The sequence below is a fragment of the Ictalurus furcatus genome, chromosome 15 (assembly GCF_023375685.1).
Source record: "Ictalurus furcatus strain D&B chromosome 15, Billie_1.0, whole genome shotgun sequence".
Lineage (NCBI taxonomy): Eukaryota > Metazoa > Chordata > Actinopteri > Siluriformes > Ictaluridae > Ictalurus > Ictalurus furcatus.
This window is the reverse complement of record NC_071269.1, coordinates 20,626,431-20,647,862: the sequence shown is the minus strand read 5'-3', so window position 1 is coordinate 20,647,862 and position 21,432 is coordinate 20,626,431. Positions and strand designations below refer to the sequence as shown.

The window sequence follows — 21,432 nt, the reverse complement described above, 5'->3', positions numbered from 1 at the left end:
CTCTTCACTCTATAGCTCTTGAAGGCGCTTAGACTGGTTTCCTGGTGCACTCATGCGACTCGGAGCAGATTAGCGACAATCCGGTTAAAGGGATATGTGCCTTTTATACACAAATCAACTTCAAATCACTTTTTTTAAGCCACTTAGAATTTACACGCCATAGCAACAAAAATGCTAATGCACTTTTTATTGCTTAAGATTAAGGAATGAAACAGAGGAGATTAGACGAGGAATTGTCAGTGTCTCTTGTTACTAGTAGTTAGAGATGGCTTTAACTTAATTTTATTAAATTAATCCGACTACTTTGCGGCTTAGCCTTCACATTAAGGAAATAAGCCGATTCTCAGATATGTCGTGACTTCAGCGCGCATGAAACGTAGCTATAGGGTCGTTATTAGAGGTTATAGAGTATTATGATGGTTGTAACAATATAACAGACCGATTTGTTTTATTTCTTGAATACGCTATGTTTGTTCTGTAGTAGCTGTGTATCTTTTAAGTTGCAAATAATGTACCTTTAGGTCCAAGTATGTAACCTACCTTATGTCTTTTTTTTTCTTTTCTTCAATGTACAAAAGGTACAAAACATGCACTCTTGCGACAAGGAAAAGTGCCTTTATTTCTGAGAATGTGCTATATTTTGGTTGATCAGAATCCGGGTTGGTACCTTTATTTCTGATTTCTGTTTGTGTATAGTGTTTTGGAATTGGGTAAAAACAAAATCATACAGCACAAAATATGATCTATGAGATGACTTCTCGTTCTTATTCGTTTTAAAAAAAAAGAAAACATAATATGCACGGAACACACAGGGAGTAATTATGAATATGATGTAATATTTTCATTGTTTTGCACGTGCACTTGATTGTTCGGTGTCTTTTTCTTCAGCACTTTCTGTAGCTTGGTTTATTTTAGTTTTTTTTTTTTTTTTAATGGCACGATTAATAATCATTTCTATCCCTATTACAAAATAGGCTAATAAGTGGAAGAGTGTCAGTCGGTTGCGCGAGCGCGTGTAGTCAGAGAAGTGTCTGTGGGTGGGTGAACTGGTGCATCAGCCGCTTATTGTTAACAGAAGTGCACGCCTGCCTGCTGCTGCTGCTGCTATTCGGGTTAATGCGCACATATCCAGCCTCAGCTTCTATCATTGCACACACACAAAAAAAGTGTTGAACTAAATGCATGTAATTCTGAACTTTTTATCCTGTCCTACTCCCAACAGAACAGCTACACGAATTGACATTTATGCATGTGTCAACAAGGCAGTGTTTCACACATCATTCCCATGTCACGCATGTTTTTATTTTCACATGTATGGCATATGGTTTTATTTTCCACACGTGATTCAGTATTCTCACGTTTAAATTTTTCACATGTAGCCTAGTGTAGCCTGTGTGTTTTTATTTTCACTTGTAGGGCATGTGTTTTTTATGTTTGATTTTTTTCACACGTGATATAGGCTGCGATTCATTTATTTTCACAAGTTGGGCATGTGATGTCATTTTTCTAATGATTTCCCCCCGCATATATGATCACACATGGTTCACATGTGTTTACATGTGCAGTGTCAGGGTATAACATTAAATTGCAGCTTCACATGTTTTCCACACGTGATCGCATATATGATTCACGCCAATCATGTGGAAACAAACTTATGAGCACATGTAAATAGTAGGTTATTGTAATTGTCCGTGCTCATTTGTGCCTGTTGTTGATTCAAAAACGGCCATTTTCGCTGTGAGGCTCCATTATATATTTTCAAACCCCAATTTAGTTGTTTAATTGGATTATATATATATATATATATATATATATATAGGGTCAATTAAGCGGAGAAGGATCATTCTATAGGCTTTTATTTTTGGCTTTGTGTAGTAAATGTTGTTAGATAAATAAATCTCGTGCGTCACAACTCTTCTTGCTTTAAGCATGTTACGCAGTACACCTAGCTCATATTTAACAAATATTTAACGACTTTCAGACTCGTTTCAAAAACCATTAAGGCATTTAAATTCCTCGCTTAATAGTGTAACCGGATCCTTTCAATAGTTCAGTGTAAATCTGTGGAAATAGCCGCCCACCCGTGCATGGCCCCCTCCTCCTGCTTCTCCTCCTCCTCAGTCAATGCGCTCCTTGAGCTCACCACTCAACTCCGCACTGTAGTATTGAGCTCCGCTTCTCTGCTTATAATTCCCCGTTAATTGCTAATTATCGCCCAGGCGTTTTAATGTCCCGTCCGGTAAAGCGCTTCCTGCGATGGCCGCGTCCCATAAAGCTGCTGTGGGCCGAACGCTGATGCTGGCGCTCGCGGTCCTCTCACCTGCCTTCACGTAAGTGCTAAAGGATGCAACTCCCTGTTTTCATCTGGAAGATTCCCTTTAACGTGCACGCGCGCGCGTGTGTGTGTGCGTGTGTGTGTGTGTGTGTGCGCGCGCTTTGATATCTTGGTGTGGACCAGATAGGAATATCTGACAGTTTTGTCCTTGTGGGGATCAATTTTACAAGATTTGCAGAAAAACAGCCAAGAGTTTACTTTTGGTTATTAAGGATAAGGTCAGGGTTACATCTGCGTGTATGATAGCTTTTATTATCTGCATTCTGCAAATGTCTGTGTGTGAAATTCTGTAGTCTTGTTTGACGATTGATAGGAAGTTCAGACTTCCTACTTAACCTGCATGACAGTCAAAGCTAACCCCTATGTATGTTTATAAAGTGTGTAAAGTTGTATTAGTTTCACCAGTGTGATATCCAGTGTGAGCGCTGTTTGAGCCATACTCATTTCCAATCAGACACACACGCGCGTACACACATATACACACATACACACACACAGACAGACAGACAGACACACACACACACACACACACACACACACACACACACACACACACATAGACAGATAGACAGACAGACACATACAGAGACACAGACGCGTACACACATGCACACAGACAGACAGACAGACAGACACACACACATAGACAGACAGACACACACAGAGACACAGGCGTACACACATGCACACACAGACAGACACACGCACACAGACAGACACACACACACAGACATACATACATACACACACACACACACACACACACACACACATACACACACACACTCATACTAATGAAAACCAGTAATGCACATGCCAGGGAAAACTGCATTAAAATATCCTTTGTAATGCCATAGCCTTTACTCTGTCTGGGGGGCTGGAGCGAGAGGAAGCACAAGTTAAAGGTCATTAATAATTGCTTTTGAATGGTTCCAATTTTGTGCAGAATTAATGTCAATGAGTAAAGTGGAAAGTCCATGTCCACATAGGATTCCCATGTGCTGTGTACACTCTAAAAGCATTTTGTAATGATTTTGTAACGATTTTAATTATGTTAAAAAAAATCTTTTCTTGATCAAAAAAGTGGAAATGAAAGCTACTCATGATAGATAATTAATCAACTTTATTATGGGAATAGTAAATATACATTTTATATAAATTTCAGCAGACATATTTATTCATTTCTATTCATACTGTAGTTGAAAATGGGCCATCACAGGGACTGCTTGCTATACTCAAAGGAATGCTGCAGAGCTTCAACTCTGATTAGCAGCATCACAGTTTTCGATTCATTGGACATCTGCAGAATACTGTCTTTTCTCCAGCTTGAAATGAATAACTTTTGTGGGTCATATAATCAGAAGGCTTTGTATTAGGTTTAAGAATACAAGAAGCATGTGGATTTTAAGCAGTTATTTGTGCTTTTCCATCCATTAACCAGACAAAGCAGCAATCATTTCTAAAACACAAAATATGGAGCTTTTCATCAATGTCATACATCACAGTCAGAAATTATAGTGATCTCCCCGTGGAAGCGCTCCCATGTTGCTCTGTTGGCCAGTGTGATTAATTGCTTGCCTTCTTTCCCAGTGTGTTGTGCAACGACATCCTTGGCCTGAAGGTGGCAGGAGATCCGGTTCTGACCCCCAATGCAGTGTGTTTGCGACTGGCCGGCTTGAGTAAGCGGCAGATGAGGCTGTGCGTCCGAAATCCCGATGTGACTGCCTCTGCCCTGCAAGGCATACAAGTGGCCATTCATGAATGCCAACACCAGCTCAAAAACCAACGCTGGAACTGCTCTACACTGGAGAACCATGGCAAGGTGCCACACCAGAGCACCATCCTCAACAGGGGTGAGTGTGGGGTCAATACTACAAACTTGAATGATCACTGGTTAAAGTTAGAGAACTTATCACCTTCCAGGTCAGAAATGTTTCAGGAGTCAGATTTTTTTGTTCATAAAAATCCAGGTAGGGTCTTTCCTGCAGAACTTGCACAACCTGTCTTTCTGTCTCAACAATAGGTTTCAGAGAGAGTGCCTTCTCTCTGGCTCTGCTGGCAGCTGGTGTGGCTCACTCTGTGGCTTCAGCCTGCAGTATGGGAAAGCTGCGTGGCTGTGGCTGTGACGCTAAGCGTCGGATAGACGACGACAAAATCCGCCTCAAGCTAACTCAGCTACAGCTGCAGACGCTGCAGAGGGACGGGTTGAGGCACACACCTGAGTTTAAAACAAACCACAGCAAGCTACCCTCTTACCTGCGCTCCTCCCATCCTAGCACACTCCTCAAACCAGAAGAACTCACATCACTGCAGGACACCTGGGAGTGGGGAGGCTGCAGCCATGACCTTCGCTTTGGTGTCCGCTTTTCCAGGGACTGGCTGGACTCCAGGGGCTCGTCTCGTGATATACATGCCCGAATGAAGATGCACAACAATCGAGTTGGCAGGCAGGTATGGTGACAGGAAGGGAACATGCTTCCCATCTGGAAACAGTATTACGCTTATGTTTTAGTACAGTGTAATTATAACTGTCTTACAGCAAACATGGTCTCACGCTTGCAAAAAACACACAACTAACAACTTCAACTTAATTTGTATAAAAAGTTCAAAAGGTTAACCCTTAAAAAATGGTGTTTATTTACTCTCATTACTACTAACCGTCCCTATTAGTTTCACTTCAGTAATAAATTATAGGAGCTACTGAATAACGTGCTTTAAGGTGAATAACTAAATAACAAGAATAACCATCTATGTACTATTAATAACATGATGTTAAATCTTTACATCATGAAGTGAATTAGATCTTTCAGTAAATTCAGGTTTGCAATTTTCATTTCATTCAAGAATTTTCCAGTAACCCACTTTCAAACATCCACCTTTAGATTTTTATAACAGGCATTATACGTATTTATTTTGTGTTGATATTTGTAGAAAGAATCGCTAGAATGGAACAACTGCCATGTTCATAGAAAGTAACCTGCTTTATGGACACAATTGCTCAATAATGATGTAGATATCACTTTTTTTTTTTTTTAAACAGATAGTGACGGACAACATGAAAAGGAAGTGCAAATGTCATGGCACCTCAGGAAGCTGCCAGTTCAAGACCTGCTGGTATGTGTCTCCTGAGTTCCGGCTGGTGGGCTCCCTGCTGCGACAGAAGTTCCAATCTGCCGTCTTCATCAACTCCCAGAATAAGAACAGCGGTGTGTTTAACCCACGTGTAGCAGCAGGGGCGGCCGGGTCGGAGCATGGCAGGCCTCGGCGGCGCAGCCTCTCCAGGGAGCTGGTTTACTTTGAGAAATCCCCTGACTTCTGTGAGCGTGATGCGTCCATGGACTCGCCTGGTACTCAAGGCCGCATCTGCAACAAGAGTAGTCCAGGGATGGACGCATGCGACTCGCTGTGCTGTGGCCGTGGACACAACATCCTGAGACAGGCACGCAGTGAACGCTGCCACTGCCGCTTCCACTGGTGCTGCTACGTGCTGTGTGATGAGTGCAGGGTCACAGAGTGGGTCAACGTGTGCAAGTGAATGGCCTGATCATTGGATGGAAACATTGGACAAGTAGGGGCGAAAGGCATTAGCCTACCGCTCTCACACCAAGTGTGTGTTCAACAGTATCAGTTTAACCACTTCTCCTTTCAGCCTTCTCATCTGGGTTCCATTTGCTTTGTGTGGCTGTTGTTATTCTCCAAATGCCAAGTCAAAAGACTGAGGAGAGGAGTGACTCATGTCATTTTGCTTTGTTTCCACTGTTTGGGCTCTTCAGCCATGAAAATGCACCGAACACCATCTGTGTTCTTCACAATAACGAGGCACAGCAGCAGGAATGCATTACTGCTGAAAAGGAAAGGCAATGCCACCATATACAGTTATGTGTATATTTGGACATATGTGCTTAATGAAATGATCTCGCCATGACAAATCTTTGCAAGTTGTGCTTATGTTCTTTTAGATGACAAAACTGGTACTAAAAGCCAGGCAGTTTCAGAGAGAACAGAAAATGCGCCTTTTTGCCCACTTGGTTGAATTTAGTGTAAAGCAGGACAGATGTGATATGAATATAACCTGTACCGATGGAGGTTGGACAGTAAAGACTTGAATGCTTAGAAACAGTTAAGATACTGCAATGAATAAATATACACTGTGTTAGGCTGTGTGCAGAAAATTGCAGAAATGATAATCTTTTTACTGTGACACTGAGACATAATATATATATATATATATATATATATATATATATATATATGTGTGTGTGTGTGTGTGTGTGTATATATATATATATATATATATATATATATATATATATATATATATATAAATGATGGTCAGTAAGAGTAATTATAATATGACATAAATTGTCCCTTTGTCCCCCTTCAGAAAACTGTCCTGTGTTCAAATTTACTTTATAAAACTATTATTTTTGGCAGGAGATTTCATGCTGGAAGTTTTGTTCTTGTACAGTGGCTGCAGAACCAAGAATGTGTCTAGAGAACTGAGACGAATGATAAATTTAGGAATGAATCAGTATCTTGCAGAGTGTGGCTCAAAGAGGGCAACCTGGTTTCCTTCGAGGCTGACGATTATAAGAGTGAACAAGATTGAGGAGGGGAATGACACCAGATCAGCTGTATGAACAACTAGTTGACACTGCACCATGTGACTCGACTCTGAGGACAGTTGGTGCGTGTTTTGCATCTGTCACTAAAAAGACTGGAAGGAAGACTGTGCTTTAACTCAACACAGACCCAGCTAATGTCAAAGCGTTACTGAGACTTTGTACAGTGCACCCTTCAAAAGTTGTAAAAATGTGAATAAACTATATGTTATTTTATAACACTTATCACTTATATTGTTGTTTATGCCACTGCGGGGTTGGCTGATCAAAGTGGACTGTTCCGACGTGTCCATGACTCAAACTGACCTTGTGTGGTATTTAGCATCACAGTCAAGGAGGCAGAGTGGTGTAGAATGATAAAGTGCTGGATCTCTGGTTTGCATTTCTTCATTCCTTCATCATTTCACCCTGGAGCTGCTGCAAAAGGGAATTTCCTGTCGTTGTTTCTCCCATGTGTGAGACAGAGAGGCTCAATAGCTTTGGACCCCCCCTCCCCCCCCCTTCCACCCTGGCAGCACTGTGCAGCCACTTACACACACAAAGCAGCATACTGACAGCATCTAGAATAATGACAACCAGATACTCTGAAATCAAAAGGAGAAAAGGGAAAACACCGGGCACAGATCGAATGCTGGGTAAGAATATTGTTCAATTTGCCACCAGGGAAGATGTATGTGAGGGCAGATAGACACACAGATAGGTAGATATATTGATATGTACTTTCACATTGCCTATACAGTACATCAAAAGGGAGGAACACGGCTGCAAACATCTGCTTCTGGGCTCTGTGTCCAGCCTACCCTTATGCTTTTTTGATGTGGGACAAGGATAAAGCGAGAAAGGCAGAGAAAAAAACAAGGAGCCAGCTACCCAGAACATCAAAGCGATCGCCTCAACGTGCAAGTCCTCATTAGTTCTGCAAGCCTAACCAACCCGACTTGTGATTGTGTTTGCCGGGGTTCACTTTGGCAAACACTTCAGAGGAAAGGTTCCTTTAAATTATAACTCCCACCCCCACCACAAGCCGTACGCACTGTAAGTCCCCTGCCATAACCCCCACAAACTCCCAGAATCACCACGCGCTCCCCCACTCACCACTCCACCCCATAATCTGGTGTGCAGCTGCAAACATCTGCTCCGGGCTCTCTCTCCTCTCTGAAACCACCGAACTGATAAACACATCTATCACAGAGCCTCTGACAGACGGTGCGGCATGTGAAACGACACTGGAAAAGACACTTTTGATTACATCAGAGAAATGTTTATGCAGGCACTGATGATTCTCGTTCAGCAATGTGCCACTGTGAGATCCTGCATAGGCTACTAGTTTACAGTAGCCTACAAATACATATGTAAAAAAAAAAAAAAAAACAAAAAACTTCAATATTAAGATGGAATGTACTGCAATGCATTGTAAATATATTTCAAAATATAAATTGAATGTATGGTAAAAATTTATTCAGTATATTAAAATTTCCATAATCAAGTTTCACAGCAAATCCTTTTTCTTTTTTTTCTTTTTTTTTTTAAATCCACACAAAGAGGCTCTTTTGCTCTCCTTCTGATGACTGAACACACTTCAGCCTGCCAAGTCCTGTCATTATTTATTTATTCAGTTCAGTCTTGGCTGAATAATTAAACACAGTGGATATGTCTGAGTCTATTTGCCTCACTAATGACCTACTGCATAGATTTTATGCTATAAAATGCACTGTAGTCTAACTGGCTAAAAATACAACCTTCACCAAAAAAAAAAAAAAAACGCACCCAGCTGAAATGTTATATAATCTTGCTTTTACTTTTAATTTAAAACACGTTCCAAGCTACAAACCATGTCTCGTCCTCTTGGATGATTAAATGCGTCCTGGGTACCATCCTGTGCATGTAATTAACAACACGGATGCAAGAAGCATCACTTGAACGCTACACTGATGCCTTGGATAATCTCGCGAGATCATAAAACACCGAAGCTCTAACGCTGTTATCGCGAGACTCGCACGAGGCGATTGGAGTGGACTTGTCCGGCGTCGCTGTCAGAGGTGAGTCGCTCAAAGGATATGTTGAATTTAAACAAAATGGATAAATTGAAACGCTGCTTATTTAATGTGCGGGTATGTTTTATACAATAGGTTAATAAATTGCAGAAAAAAGGAGACAGAGGGTCTTTTGCAGCTTACTGGTAGGCTGTTTAGGCCACTAGAGCTGTCAGAGCACGGTGTGGGAAAGGTGTTTTTAATTTTAAAACGGATTGGGTACTGGGTGTAAATACTTTCATGTATTAAAACAATAAACTATCATCACTTCTACAACTAACAATGTCCTATCAAGCGTTGTAGCTTCATTTTTTAATCTTTCTGAGTGCTTGGTGTTAAGGGAATCGCTTCAAATAGCTTTTAAATGTAATAGCTACAGTCTCAGAAACAAACAAACAAAAAATAGTCCCAAACTGTATCTTTCCTTGTCACTGGGGTGATGCACACAATATATTTTTTTGTACCTTTTAATATGTATCTATTACCTAGAAATATATGTGGGTATAGTGTACATTTTAAAAAGCTTTAAGGTAAATATAGTTGATGTCAGAAGTTTACATAGCCTATGCCTTGCAGAATCTGAAAATGTTAATAATTAAAATAAATAAATAATAAATTGCCTTTTGTTGTTGTTTATTTAGTGCTTTTTATTTAGTAATGTTTGCACCTTTTGTAATAGCTGTTTACGAGTCCCTGTTTACGAGACGGATCTCAAAATCATACAGCCGCTGTCGGAAAGGTGTCAGAAGATGCTGGAAAAGCAAAGAATGTGCAGGACCTGGACCTACATCAGCAGTTCTCAAAGTGTGGTTTGAGGATCCACAGGGATCTGAGATTATTTGACATTTTGTTACAGTGGAGACAATCATGACCCACCACAATCAAATGTTGTATTTATTATCGAGATCTCATAGCTACTGGTCACTTGAATTGAATGAGTTTAATCCAAAACTCTAAAGCATAGCTTTAGACATAATTTATAAATAATTTATAAAATTATTTATATACCTATATAAATAATCAGCTTGGACCTAATGAGTCCTGTAGGCTCTAAGCTCTATGACTCCGACAAATAGCCGAAATATTACTGTAGACGTTTAAATAATGAGCCTAATATTCATAGATGTATTACGTTCAGAGAGGTTCTGTGAAATTTATTTTTTATTTTATTTTGCATGCCTGACTGCACACCCATCAGGAACTGTGCACTACATACACCTTTCTAGGTTCACGATACATTCTAAAGGTGCCACCCCAGTGACAAGGAAAGGTACAGGGAAAAAAAGGTACCCTTTTTTTCTGAGTGTGTTTAGGCTATAATGTCGAGGTCAGATTCTGTTCTTATTTTCTTTTTAATCCATCCACATGCATTATAATTTAAAGAACCCACCCCCACCCCGTTCATATAAACATCCACCATATTTTCCATTCTAGTAATACAGCTAGCCTATCTAGTTACTGTCCGTCCTGTTAGACGAAAAAATTGAAGTAAAACCACAGCAATTCCGTTTTGTCAGCGTATAATTCAATGTAAGCGAACGGACCTCAGTGTTCTTTAGTTTAAAGAAATAGCCTCAGAGCTCAGGCTCATCATGGTGACACTCTTATGAGTCATATGAGGCTCGCATTTTGGGTCATTTCTTACTGTAAAGATTAAGACAGCGAGTAATAATGTTACACTAAATCATTCCAGATGAGCTCACTGCTCTTTTCTTGCTCTTCTGTTGCTATGGTGATCAGTAATGCTGCTCGAAAGGACCAAGACTTGAAATGATTTGTGGCCTTTATTGTTTTAGCATATTTACCCAGCCATATACTATATATGTGCAATCCTTCTGTCTTGTCCTACTTGTGACGCTTTTGTTGAAACGTTGTCATGTATGGCTGCTTTTTAAAAAAAAAAAATAAGAAAAAGTACTGAAACATATTTCTAATTCCAGTCCTTAGACACATAAACATCTTCTACACCAGGTTTTTGGTTTCCACAGTACTTTTGGTTGTACCCAGAATGTACTGTAAAGTGTGCCGTCTTGCAGGTTGTTAATGGCAGCAAATGGGGTCATCCGTGTCCTGCTTGCACTCATGGCTAAGTTTGCCATTAAAGCTCTCTAACTGCAAACCAAGCTGTAGAGCTGACATCAGGAAAATTGATGCCCAGTACACCGCATTATAAAGTGTGGTCATCCCAGTTCAAGAACTAAAAGGTCCGACAAATATAACTTTCTGTATGTTCTTTATACTGTCTTGCCATTTTTGTGTTCTGTGCAGTGAAATGATTTATCGAACGGTTTGTTTTGGTTTCGAGTTTGAAGTTCCTGCATAATGAGAAACAATCTTCAGTTAAAAATATTAGGACCATTAAGCAGTTTGCATAGTTTCAGGATTTGCTCACTTTCAAAATCCATGTGGGGGAAAAATGTTTTGCCTGGAGCTTTGTGGTGTGAAGATCCACAGCAGTGTAAGAATATGTTAAAGTTAAAGTTCTGAGTTAGTCCATGAACATTTGTGAGGTCCAATCCCAGGATTGACACATTGTCAGGAAACAACATGTTCTCTCTCACACACATGGGAGAAATTTTATTTTAGCTCTCCAAGGTGCAATCTTGTAATCGTACCATTAAAACAAAAATGCAGCTTGTCATGTTACTGAGCGACCACAAAACTCAAAATCCTCTGTCCTAAAGACTTCCTTGTGTCTGAAAAATGAAAGCTTCACTTCTGAATGTTACAAACGCTGACACCGAAGGCTCCTTCACCTAAACAAACATGTCCTCACAGAAAACCTCACCATATCAACAATTACACGGGCTATTTAAATGAGTTTGTGTGCAGTGTCTGCCGTACAGGTCCATGTGTAGGTGTCACTACAGAAAGGATAATGAAGTAGAATGAGCACATTAATATAAATATAATATAAACTATTGTCAGAGCTGCTGTTATGGAAAATCAGCACCTTTTGATCACCTTTTTCAATCATATTCAACAGTGTTGTTGGATATAATAATGAATATATGTACAGTGCTGTGAAAAAGTATCTGATTTCTTCTGTTTTTGTATATATCTCGTATTAAATTGTTTCAGAAATTAAAACTAAATTTAAGATAAAACAAAGGCAACCTGACCAAACACAAAATGCAGTTTTTAAATGATAATTATCCAATACCAGCCGGGCCTGTGTGAAAATTATTGTGTTTGCCCCCATAGCTGCTAATTAAATAAGAAACTGCATTCATAATGGGGTTCAGCTGGACTAGACACAACCAGGCCTGATTACTGCAAACCCTGTTCAATCAAATCTACACTTTTTCAACAACATGAAGTTGGTTAAAAGGTCTTACACATTAACACACTATGCCAAAGTTGAAAGAAATTCCAAAAATGGTGATAAAGAAGGTGATTGAAATACATCAGTCTGGGAAGGGTTACAAAGTTATTTCAAAGGCTTTGGGACCCCAAAGAACCACAGTGAGAGCCATTATCTCCAAATGGAAAAAGTCGACACAGAAATGAACCTTCCCAAAAGTGTCCAGCCTTCAAAAATTCCTCCAAGAGCACAGCAACAACTCATCCCAGAAGTCCCAAAATACCCAAGGACATCATCAGAGTTGAAAAGAACTACAGGCCTCTCTTGCATCAATAAAGGTCACTGTTCATGACTCCACTATCAGAAAGACACTGGGCAAAAATGGCACCCATGGAAGAGTGGCAAGGTGAAAACCACTGCTATCCCAGAAGGCTCGTCTGAATTTTGCCAAAACACACCTTGATGGTTCTCAAACCGTTTGGGAGAATGTTCTGTCGATTGATGAGTCAAAGGTGGAACTGTTTGGAAGAGAGGCGTCCTGTTACATCTGGCCTGAACCAAACACAGAATTGCACAAAAAGAACATCATAACTACGGTCAAGCATGGTGGTGGAAGTGTGATGGTGTGGGGATGCTTTGCTGCTTCAGGGCCTTGGCAACTTGCGATAATTGAGGGAAACGTGAATTCTGCTATCTACCAGAAAATCCTAAAGGAGAATGTCCGGTCTTCATTCCGTAAGTTGAAACTCAAGCACAACTGGATTATGCAGCAAAGCAATGATCCAAAGCATAGGAGTAGGTTCTAGTCCAAGAAATAAGTGAAAGTCTGATCTCGGAAGCGTTTGATTGCAGTTATTGCTGCTAAAGGTGGCACAGCCAGATTTTAAGTTTAACGGGGCAATTAAGTTTTCCACATTGGTGATAGGTGTTGGTGATTGGTGATTGCTTCAATAAAAAAAAATAATAATAACTGTATTGTGTGTTTACTCAGGTTGTCTTTGTTTTATGTTGTTTTTCATTTGAAGATCTAAAACTATTTAGTATGAGATATACACAAAAACAAAAAAATACAAAGTACATTTTCAGAGCACTGTAAATGTCAGAACTTTTTGGATTTTACTCATTTTACCAAAAAGGCATTCATATCAATAAGACTGATTCTCTAGAATTGTAGTGATGTACCAAAAACAAAAATCTACTATGACTGTTATTGCACTAAATACAGTGCTCTGAATATATTTTCTATTAAAAGGACTGCATGGTAGGTCTCTCTGTAATAAGGACAGTATTTGACATCTTATTTTAGCAGGACTGTGGCTCCACAAATGAATATTTGATATAAGCTCATGATTGCTATTTAGTAACTCTTCATCTGATATCTTTTTTTTGTTTTGTTTGAAGGAAAGGCCAGCCAGCTACCATGGGGAACATTTTTGGCAACCTCCTAAAGAGTCTTATAGGGAAAAAAGAGATGCGGATTTTGATGGTCGGCCTGGATGCAGCTGGGAAAACCACAATCCTGTACAAACTGAAACTTGGAGAGATAGTCACGACGATTCCCACCATCGGTACATTCACTTCTCAGACAACATTTTTACGGTTAATATTAGTTACATACAGTATACGTGATTAATTAACAAATCTTTCAGGAATTAGATTTCTTTTTTAAAACCTTGTTGTTTGACAGTAGAGATCCTCTTTGACTTTTTTCAGGGTTTAATGTGGAGACAGTGGAGTACAAGAACATCAGTTTCACAGTGTGGGATGTCGGTGGTCAGGACAAAATCAGGCCTTTGTGGCGACACTACTTTCAGAACACACAGGGTGAGTTTTTATTGTGCCTGCATACCTAACATCATCTCTACATATTATATTATCCCAAGAATAATTACCAAGGATCATTTAAGTCTTCTTCCCTTCAATCTACACCGCTTCCCAATCATGTTATATAACCAGCCACTATGTGTGTAATAGAACAAGAGCATGCTTCCTTTTTCATTTTAATTTAAATGCACATAATGCCTGTGTGTATAACAGTGTTAATAGAGCATGGAAGAGGGGCATTCGAATTTGGGCTTGGTGTAATTACAGCACAGCTGAAAATGTTAAACAGTGACACCTGGAACCAACAGTATTGTATTACACTGGTACTCTTGTTATTCATGATGGTGTAATGTACCGTTACTGTACAAATACTTTGCATCTACAGGGTTATTCTAAATGGTTATTTTGAATAACATTGACATCGTATAGGAACTTCGAGTGTGTAATTTCAGTGGCATGTTGACAGTTTGCCTCTCTGTATTTGGTCAGGCCTGATATTCGTGGTGGACAGTAATGACCGAGAGAGGGTGAATGAGGCCAGAGAAGAGCTGATGAGGATGCTAGCTGAAGATGAACTGAGAGATGCAGTGCTGCTGGTGTTTGCCAACAAGCAGGCAAGAGACTTTTCCCCCTCATCTGGAGATTTATTATTTAAGAATACACAAGAATATTTTAGGGCTGTTGAAGTTTCCCTAGACAGTTTTTTTTTTGCAAGTTCTTTCAGACTTGGTCATCCTGTACATTAGGGATATGATCTATACAAATACAGACACAAATAGGAACAAGCAGGAGGTTGTTCTTTCAAGCTTGAGCAAGAGGTCAGATATGAATCTTGCAAGTCAATGAAACACCACATTCAATGACATGAACATGTGGTGCTGCGCAGTGTATTTACAGCATTCATTCTTTAATCCTTAGTAACTGCCTGGTCAGTGTCACATGTGTTTAAATTAGGCTACTATTTTGTTTATGTTTTGGGAAATAGAGGCAACTATATTTGTTTAAAAATATTGCAGGCAGGAACAAATAAAAAGATTAACTGTGCAAGCAGAACTCTAAATGAGACCAGTTATGAACTCACGCGATGTAGCTAAGGTTGAGCCAGAACTCACACACAGTGATGACAGTGCTGGCATTTATACCTCTGTTTTTTCCATTGTGTTCCCAATGGCATAGTGGTAGGGTTTAGATTGTATTTACCTATTTTTTTTAATGAATGTCCACTTTGGGTTTAAATCCACATTCAGAGACAGATATTTGGAGCACAAGACAGATATAGATATTGCTTTACACCCCTAGGGTATATATTGTATCATTATCTGTATTTGTTCATAAACTGACACTGATCAAAATGATATGAAATTACATCAGCGATTCTAAAGTGATATTCATATTAGCCATATTAGTATTCAAATGAGTATTTATTCAGTTTATAGAAAATATATTTCTGTAAACTATTCTACCATATTCATCCATGTCAGTGATGCCCATCCACTTTAGTTAAGAAAATCTCTAATATCTTCTTTGTTTTAAATTTGACATTTGAGCCATTTACTCCTGTCTGACCAACTTTTCTCTTCACCCTGATATGTAGGATCTGCCAAACGCCATGAACGCAGCAGAGATCACTGACAAACTGGGCCTTCACTCACTCCGCCACCGTAACTGGTACATCCAGGCCACTTGCGCCACCAGCGGCGACGGCCTGTATGAGGGCCTCGACTGGCTGGCCAACCAGCTCAAGAACAAGAAGTGAGTCGAATCTGTGGACGGCTGAGCTGCAGCTCATCAGGGAGCACCAGTGGGTTTTTTTTTATTGTGTTTACAAGATGAGAGTGGAGAGAACAGGCCAGCTCAGAGTCCAGCTGCTTAGCCTGTACTTTTCACACTTTGTAAAAATGTCACTTTAAACCCCCACTCCCATTCTGCTGAATCTACTATGATTATATAATGATAGAAAATAAGTAGCACATCTCCATATCATGTTTTTTTCTGTTTTGTTAGTGGCCAGAAAGGTAGTTGAATGGTGTGACTTGAAGTGATTCAGTAATAGTGTTGGGTAAGTTACTCAAAGAAAATAATACACTACAGATTACTAATTACTACTTTAAAGTTGTAATCTGATTACATTACTGATTACTGCATGTAAAAAGTAATCGGATTACTAATTACTTTACTTTCCAGTTACTTTCAAAACCTATCAAACATTCAAAAATACACTACAAAGTGAAACTCATAGTTATTTCAGTAATTTTAGCGCACGTCAATGCAGGATATGATCAGGTTGGATTTATCATAAAACTTGCCTCAGGTGTTGTCACTGTTTGTAGGAATACCAGACCGATAAAATATAAAACTTTTATAACTAGGCTAGTTTGGTGTCGCTAGCCAAAGGAGAGGCACAGCTAAGCTATCATTGTATGGGTTTAGCTGCTACAGTGCCATGCAGAGTATATCTTTCCTTATGCTCTGTTCATATCATGTTCATGTAAACTGGAACTCATTTACACACCTTGTTTTCCTGCTCGGCATCAGAGGATTTTATTTCAGTTTCAACCCCTTTACTGGTTTAAAAATAAAAATCGGCATATATCCATTTTTCCTCACGCTGACAGTGAGCTAGCGTTTGGCAGAATGAGAGGCTGTCAGCCAATAATACAAGAGTATTTCCACGTATTTTCCTCTAAACCCTGTCTGATTGGTCTTGCCTCCGTTCACTGAAGAAATAAAATTACGACACCAACGTCTTCTTTTACTGACGTCAGTTACGTAGTGACAAGCCGCTCCAAGTGGAGAATTATTCGGGGCTAAAGAAAAAGTCTTCGGGGCTACAGCCCCCAGTACCCAGGCCAGGTTACACCCCGGCAGCTGCGCAAAACATAATTTATTTTTTAAATGCATTTTACGTAATATTGTTTTCCTAACCATAAATTTGGACCGCAAGTAACGGAATTTGATTGACATCGGTAACTGTAATCAAATGACATAAATGTAAACATTTCTGTGTTATCAGAAAAAGCCATTAGAATACAGTAACGTGTTTTACCCAACTCTGTTCAGTAATCAGTAATAAGGAATGATGCTGATTTTTTGTTATTACTGTAGTATAGAGTGTGTAATGTTAAATGCAGGTCATTTAAACTATTATAATGTGCTGCCCTCATGGCTCAGAGGTCCTGGGTACAGGAAACAAATTGAAGTGAATGTTGTTGCTCAGAACGATCCAAGAGTGCTAGGTGTGTTTCTATTCGATATGTTTTTGCTAGAGTACTACTACTGAGGTTTTACAGTAACACTCCGTGTTTTATTAGCATTTAGATCTGTTGTGAAACAGCATTACATTTTGACTGCCTGCGTATATTGCCCTGTTCTGAGCGGGCCTCTGCGCATTTGTGCACAGACAGATGACATGATCCCTACTCTTTATTTATTTTGATTTTTTTGGCATGTAGACATTGACTTGACAGAATGATACAGTGGCTGCACATTTCTTGGATCATCAGTTACACCTCAGTCAAAATGATTTACTGTTCTTGCATGTTGCCTCTCTGGCATGGTAGTGTGTGCTCTGCTTTTCCATCAAATCTGTTGCATGTGTTTATTAGATGCTGTGCGTTAGAAAAGACTAGCTCTCTATAGCTCCGTGAGTGGTTCTTTGAGTTCTTTAGTGCGTTTCGAAGCCACCGTATTCATATCACTCAGCATACGTTGGTGAATGAGAACAATGGAGTTGTAATATTTGGAAAGAAATTTGTATTAAGTCATGTGCTGCTGATCAAAGCATGTTTTTTAAGCGTCCATAATTTCTGTACTGATGCTGAGATTTTACTGGTTAAATTAAACAATTCAGTCAACAACGGCGTGTTATAACACAGCATCCCATGATACCTCAAGTTGTCTCTCTGCTCACAGAAATGTGTGTTTCTTAACTTATTGTACTATTGCCGCTGCCCCATGAACAATCTTTATACAACATGGTTTAAACAAATGGTTTACTCTAAAACATAATTATCAGCCATTCCATTCATGACATCACAAAAAGTGAATTTTTTTTTTTTTACTTTATTTTTATTTATTTATTTATTAGTGACCTTTATATTATATTAGTGCAAGACTATATACACATCAGGTTATTACCACTTACTTGTTAAAATGTTGATAAGATGATTGACTGCCATTAATACAATGTATCTACCTGTGTGAATATACCCAATAATTTATCGAACAAAATCATCCAATAAACTCTCTGTGACAAAAAAGGAGCACTTTTGCTTATTCTGCAGAAATTATTTGTATGAAATACAATATAGATTACAATATTTATTTAAAAATACTGTATTTATAAAAAATATTGTAATCAAAATATTTTCGGTTTTTCGTTTATTGTCCACAAAAACATAGAAAAGCATTATACCGGCTATATCAGAAATGCTTATTGATTTCATTTATCATTATTATATTATTTGTAGCATTCAGGTTGTGGGATATGGAGCTGTGTTACCATGTATTTCATCCTTCTCATGGTTTAGTATTTAATTAGAAAATGTGCCTCTTTATATTAATAACATTGTGTGACATGACAGGAAGCCATAAATCTTTTCTTAAAGTATGCTGCCATGGATACAGAAAGAGAAGCTACATACCTGCACTTCTCATTTCTTTTTAAACCTTTTTAACTACTCTCTCTCTCTCTCTCTCTCTCTCTCTCTGCCAACATTAATCACTAACTCTGAAAATTCTAGCAGTGGGAATTGTGAAAATCCTCTCACCAAGGTGCCCAGTGTCTCGCCTTCTGTTTTCCCTGGCTTATCCCACACACGCACACACGCGCACACACACACACACACACACACACACACACACACCTCCCTGCTTGTCCTCACAGTGTGTCTCCAGGGGTGTGACAGCAGTATGTGGGTCAGGGCAGCTCTCTCCGGGCTACCAGCCCCCGATGCCCCCTGCAGGCGGCACACAATAGCGGCACCGCGGCAGGTGCCATTGCTGGGATTCCCTCTCGTAACCGGGGCGCTCTCGCCCAGGGCACAGACACACTGGCAGCAGCGCAGCAATCAATTCATCAATGCGTGATGGGAGCGCGGGGTGCTGAAGCTCAGCCAGCCCACCCCCATAGCCAGACCCTGGCCACCAGCGCTGAGCCTGCGATACGGACCTGAAGCAGTGTGTTAGTGGTGCATGGAAATTCAGCTCATTTAGAGGGCAAGGGGGCCAGCATGGAGCTGATTGTTCTAATAGTACTTCAATATTCCACTTTAACGATCGTTTGAGGGTTAAAGAAGCAGGCGGAATTACCAGACCTGGGGGTAAATGTGGTGAAAAGCACAAACTGAACTGATTCTAAAGGGTTGACAATATTTCAATGGTGGTACATGTATATTTTGTTGACGAGCTTAATTTAATGGTGATGCACCATTAAGACCATCAATTTTTTTTTATGTCTAATGACTCTTTTCCTTTAGTGTTTTGAATAATCTGATGTTTGCCTTATGTTATCAACAAAAATGGCAGATAAAAAAATCCCCATCTTTCATTTGTACTTTAAAAAAGTATTCAGAGACATCTTAGATTTAGATTTATTTTTGAAAATATTTTATTTAGATTTATTACCACAGGTCACATGGTATACACAACAATAGAGTATAACAGATGGGTGAATTTCTTAAGTTGCATAGAGCTCCACCAACAAAGAATTCTTAAATAAGAATAAGAGATAATACGAGGTAAGGGGAAAATAAAATACACTGGTAAAAATTTCAAAAAAAATTTGAAGAAACTATTGAGTAACAATGTATGCTGTGTACATAATCAAAAATACATAAGAGTACAATTGTATATTGAACTGTACGGTATGGTATTAGAATTCTGGTGATCAGCATTTACATGATATTTTGTGTGTGAATGTGGAAAAATGGATTTACATTTACATCTGTATTTATGGCATTCGGCAGACGCCCTCACCCAGAGTAACTTACAGAAGTGTTTTGAAGTCTCTATCAATAAATACATCCTGATACTGGTTCACTGAGTCATGGACTAAGAATGCCATCAGTCTAAAAACTCTGTTGGGGAGGTAATGTAGTAAGAAAAGCACACAGAAAACACTTGAAAATAATAATAATAATAATAATAATAATAATAATAATAATAATAATAATAAAGTGCTAATTGTGATTTAACTGTGCCTTTGGTAGGTAAAGCTACAGGTGCTGAACATCAACAGTTGAACATCTATTAGTGATTAAATACTACACAATATTTGAACCACAATGAATTGCATTTAAGGACTATGCATTTCATGTGTATTCCATATAATATAATGGATGGTGTACAACATGCTCAAGTTAATATTGTATGCTGTGTTAATATGACATAATGGATAGGTCTTTACTTTCAGGTCATATGTCCTCAGTGGGCTGCCTTATCTTACTTCACTTCATCTCCCAGTGATAGTACTACAGTGCTAATATCTCCCTCTAGTGGACAGATTGGGACATGACATGTCTCAATCATTTCTGGAAATTCTTCTCCATGCGATACATACCTGCTGGAGAAACAAAACAAAACCATTAGAAACCATCACCGAAATTCGAATGGTTTCCACTACAAATAACATTACAAACCAACAGCTAACCATTAATATTATTGGTCCTTAATGGTATCCACTAGTCATAACATGCCACCAATAGAAGACAACAAATTACCAGTAGAGACCCACAGGGACTATTACATTTTACATTTAAACCAATACAATTCCCATTATAAACATTAAAACCATTATAAATTCTATGACGGTTTCTACTGGGGGTTCTTTCAGCAGTGATTGTAAGCAGACAGTTTTTGTTTGTTTGTTTTTAATAACCATAGAAGAATCTTGAAGAGTCTTGAACAGGAACAAGCACAGTAGCTATATTTATAGTCCTATTTAAAATCATATTTTCTAGCTATATTCACGATAATACATCATTTAAACAATAATAATATATATATATATTTTTAAATAACAATGAAGGGGGAACCTATTTAAACCGTATAAAGTTGTCTTGATGTTTACATGTTTCTTTTGTTTGTTTGTTTGTTTTTTAAATGACATTATATTACAGAAGTAGGCCTGACACTTCTAAATTTTTAAAACTGAAGAAAGGTGGTTTTGGACGCGTTGCTGCATTAAATATAGATAAAACAACAGATCATGTCTTAAAGAACAATTCCATAATACATAATACTTTGGTTACAGTACAATAGAATGATCGATGAGAATTTAATCACTATTAAAAAATATATTTATAAGTAAATACT

The 21,432-nt window shown here is 38.8% G+C and overlaps 2 protein-coding genes across 2 annotated transcripts; both read left to right on the top strand.

Moving 5' to 3' along the window:
• Positions 1 to 2,090: 2,090 nt before the first annotated feature.
• On the top strand, positions 2,091 to 6,531 carry wnt10b (wingless-type MMTV integration site family, member 10b). Its single transcript, XM_053644041.1, has 4 exons — positions 2,091 to 2,330; positions 3,926 to 4,188; positions 4,359 to 4,786; positions 5,376 to 6,531. The coding sequence occupies exons 1-4, from the start codon at positions 2,257 to 2,259 to the stop codon at positions 5,868 to 5,870; spliced, it is 1,260 nt and encodes a 419-aa protein (XP_053500016.1). The 5' UTR covers positions 2,091 to 2,256; the 3' UTR covers positions 5,871 to 6,531.
• Positions 6,532 to 13,714: 7,183 nt separating this feature from the next.
• Positions 13,715 to 16,669, top strand: arf3a (ADP-ribosylation factor 3a). The gene is made up of 4 exons (XM_053644225.1): positions 13,715 to 13,862; positions 14,008 to 14,118; positions 14,608 to 14,732; positions 15,713 to 16,669. Exons 1-4 carry the CDS (start codon positions 13,715 to 13,717, stop codon positions 15,872 to 15,874), a joined length of 546 nt encoding a protein of 181 aa, XP_053500200.1. The 3' UTR covers positions 15,875 to 16,669.
• The last annotated feature ends 4,763 nt before the right edge of the window (positions 16,670 to 21,432 follow it).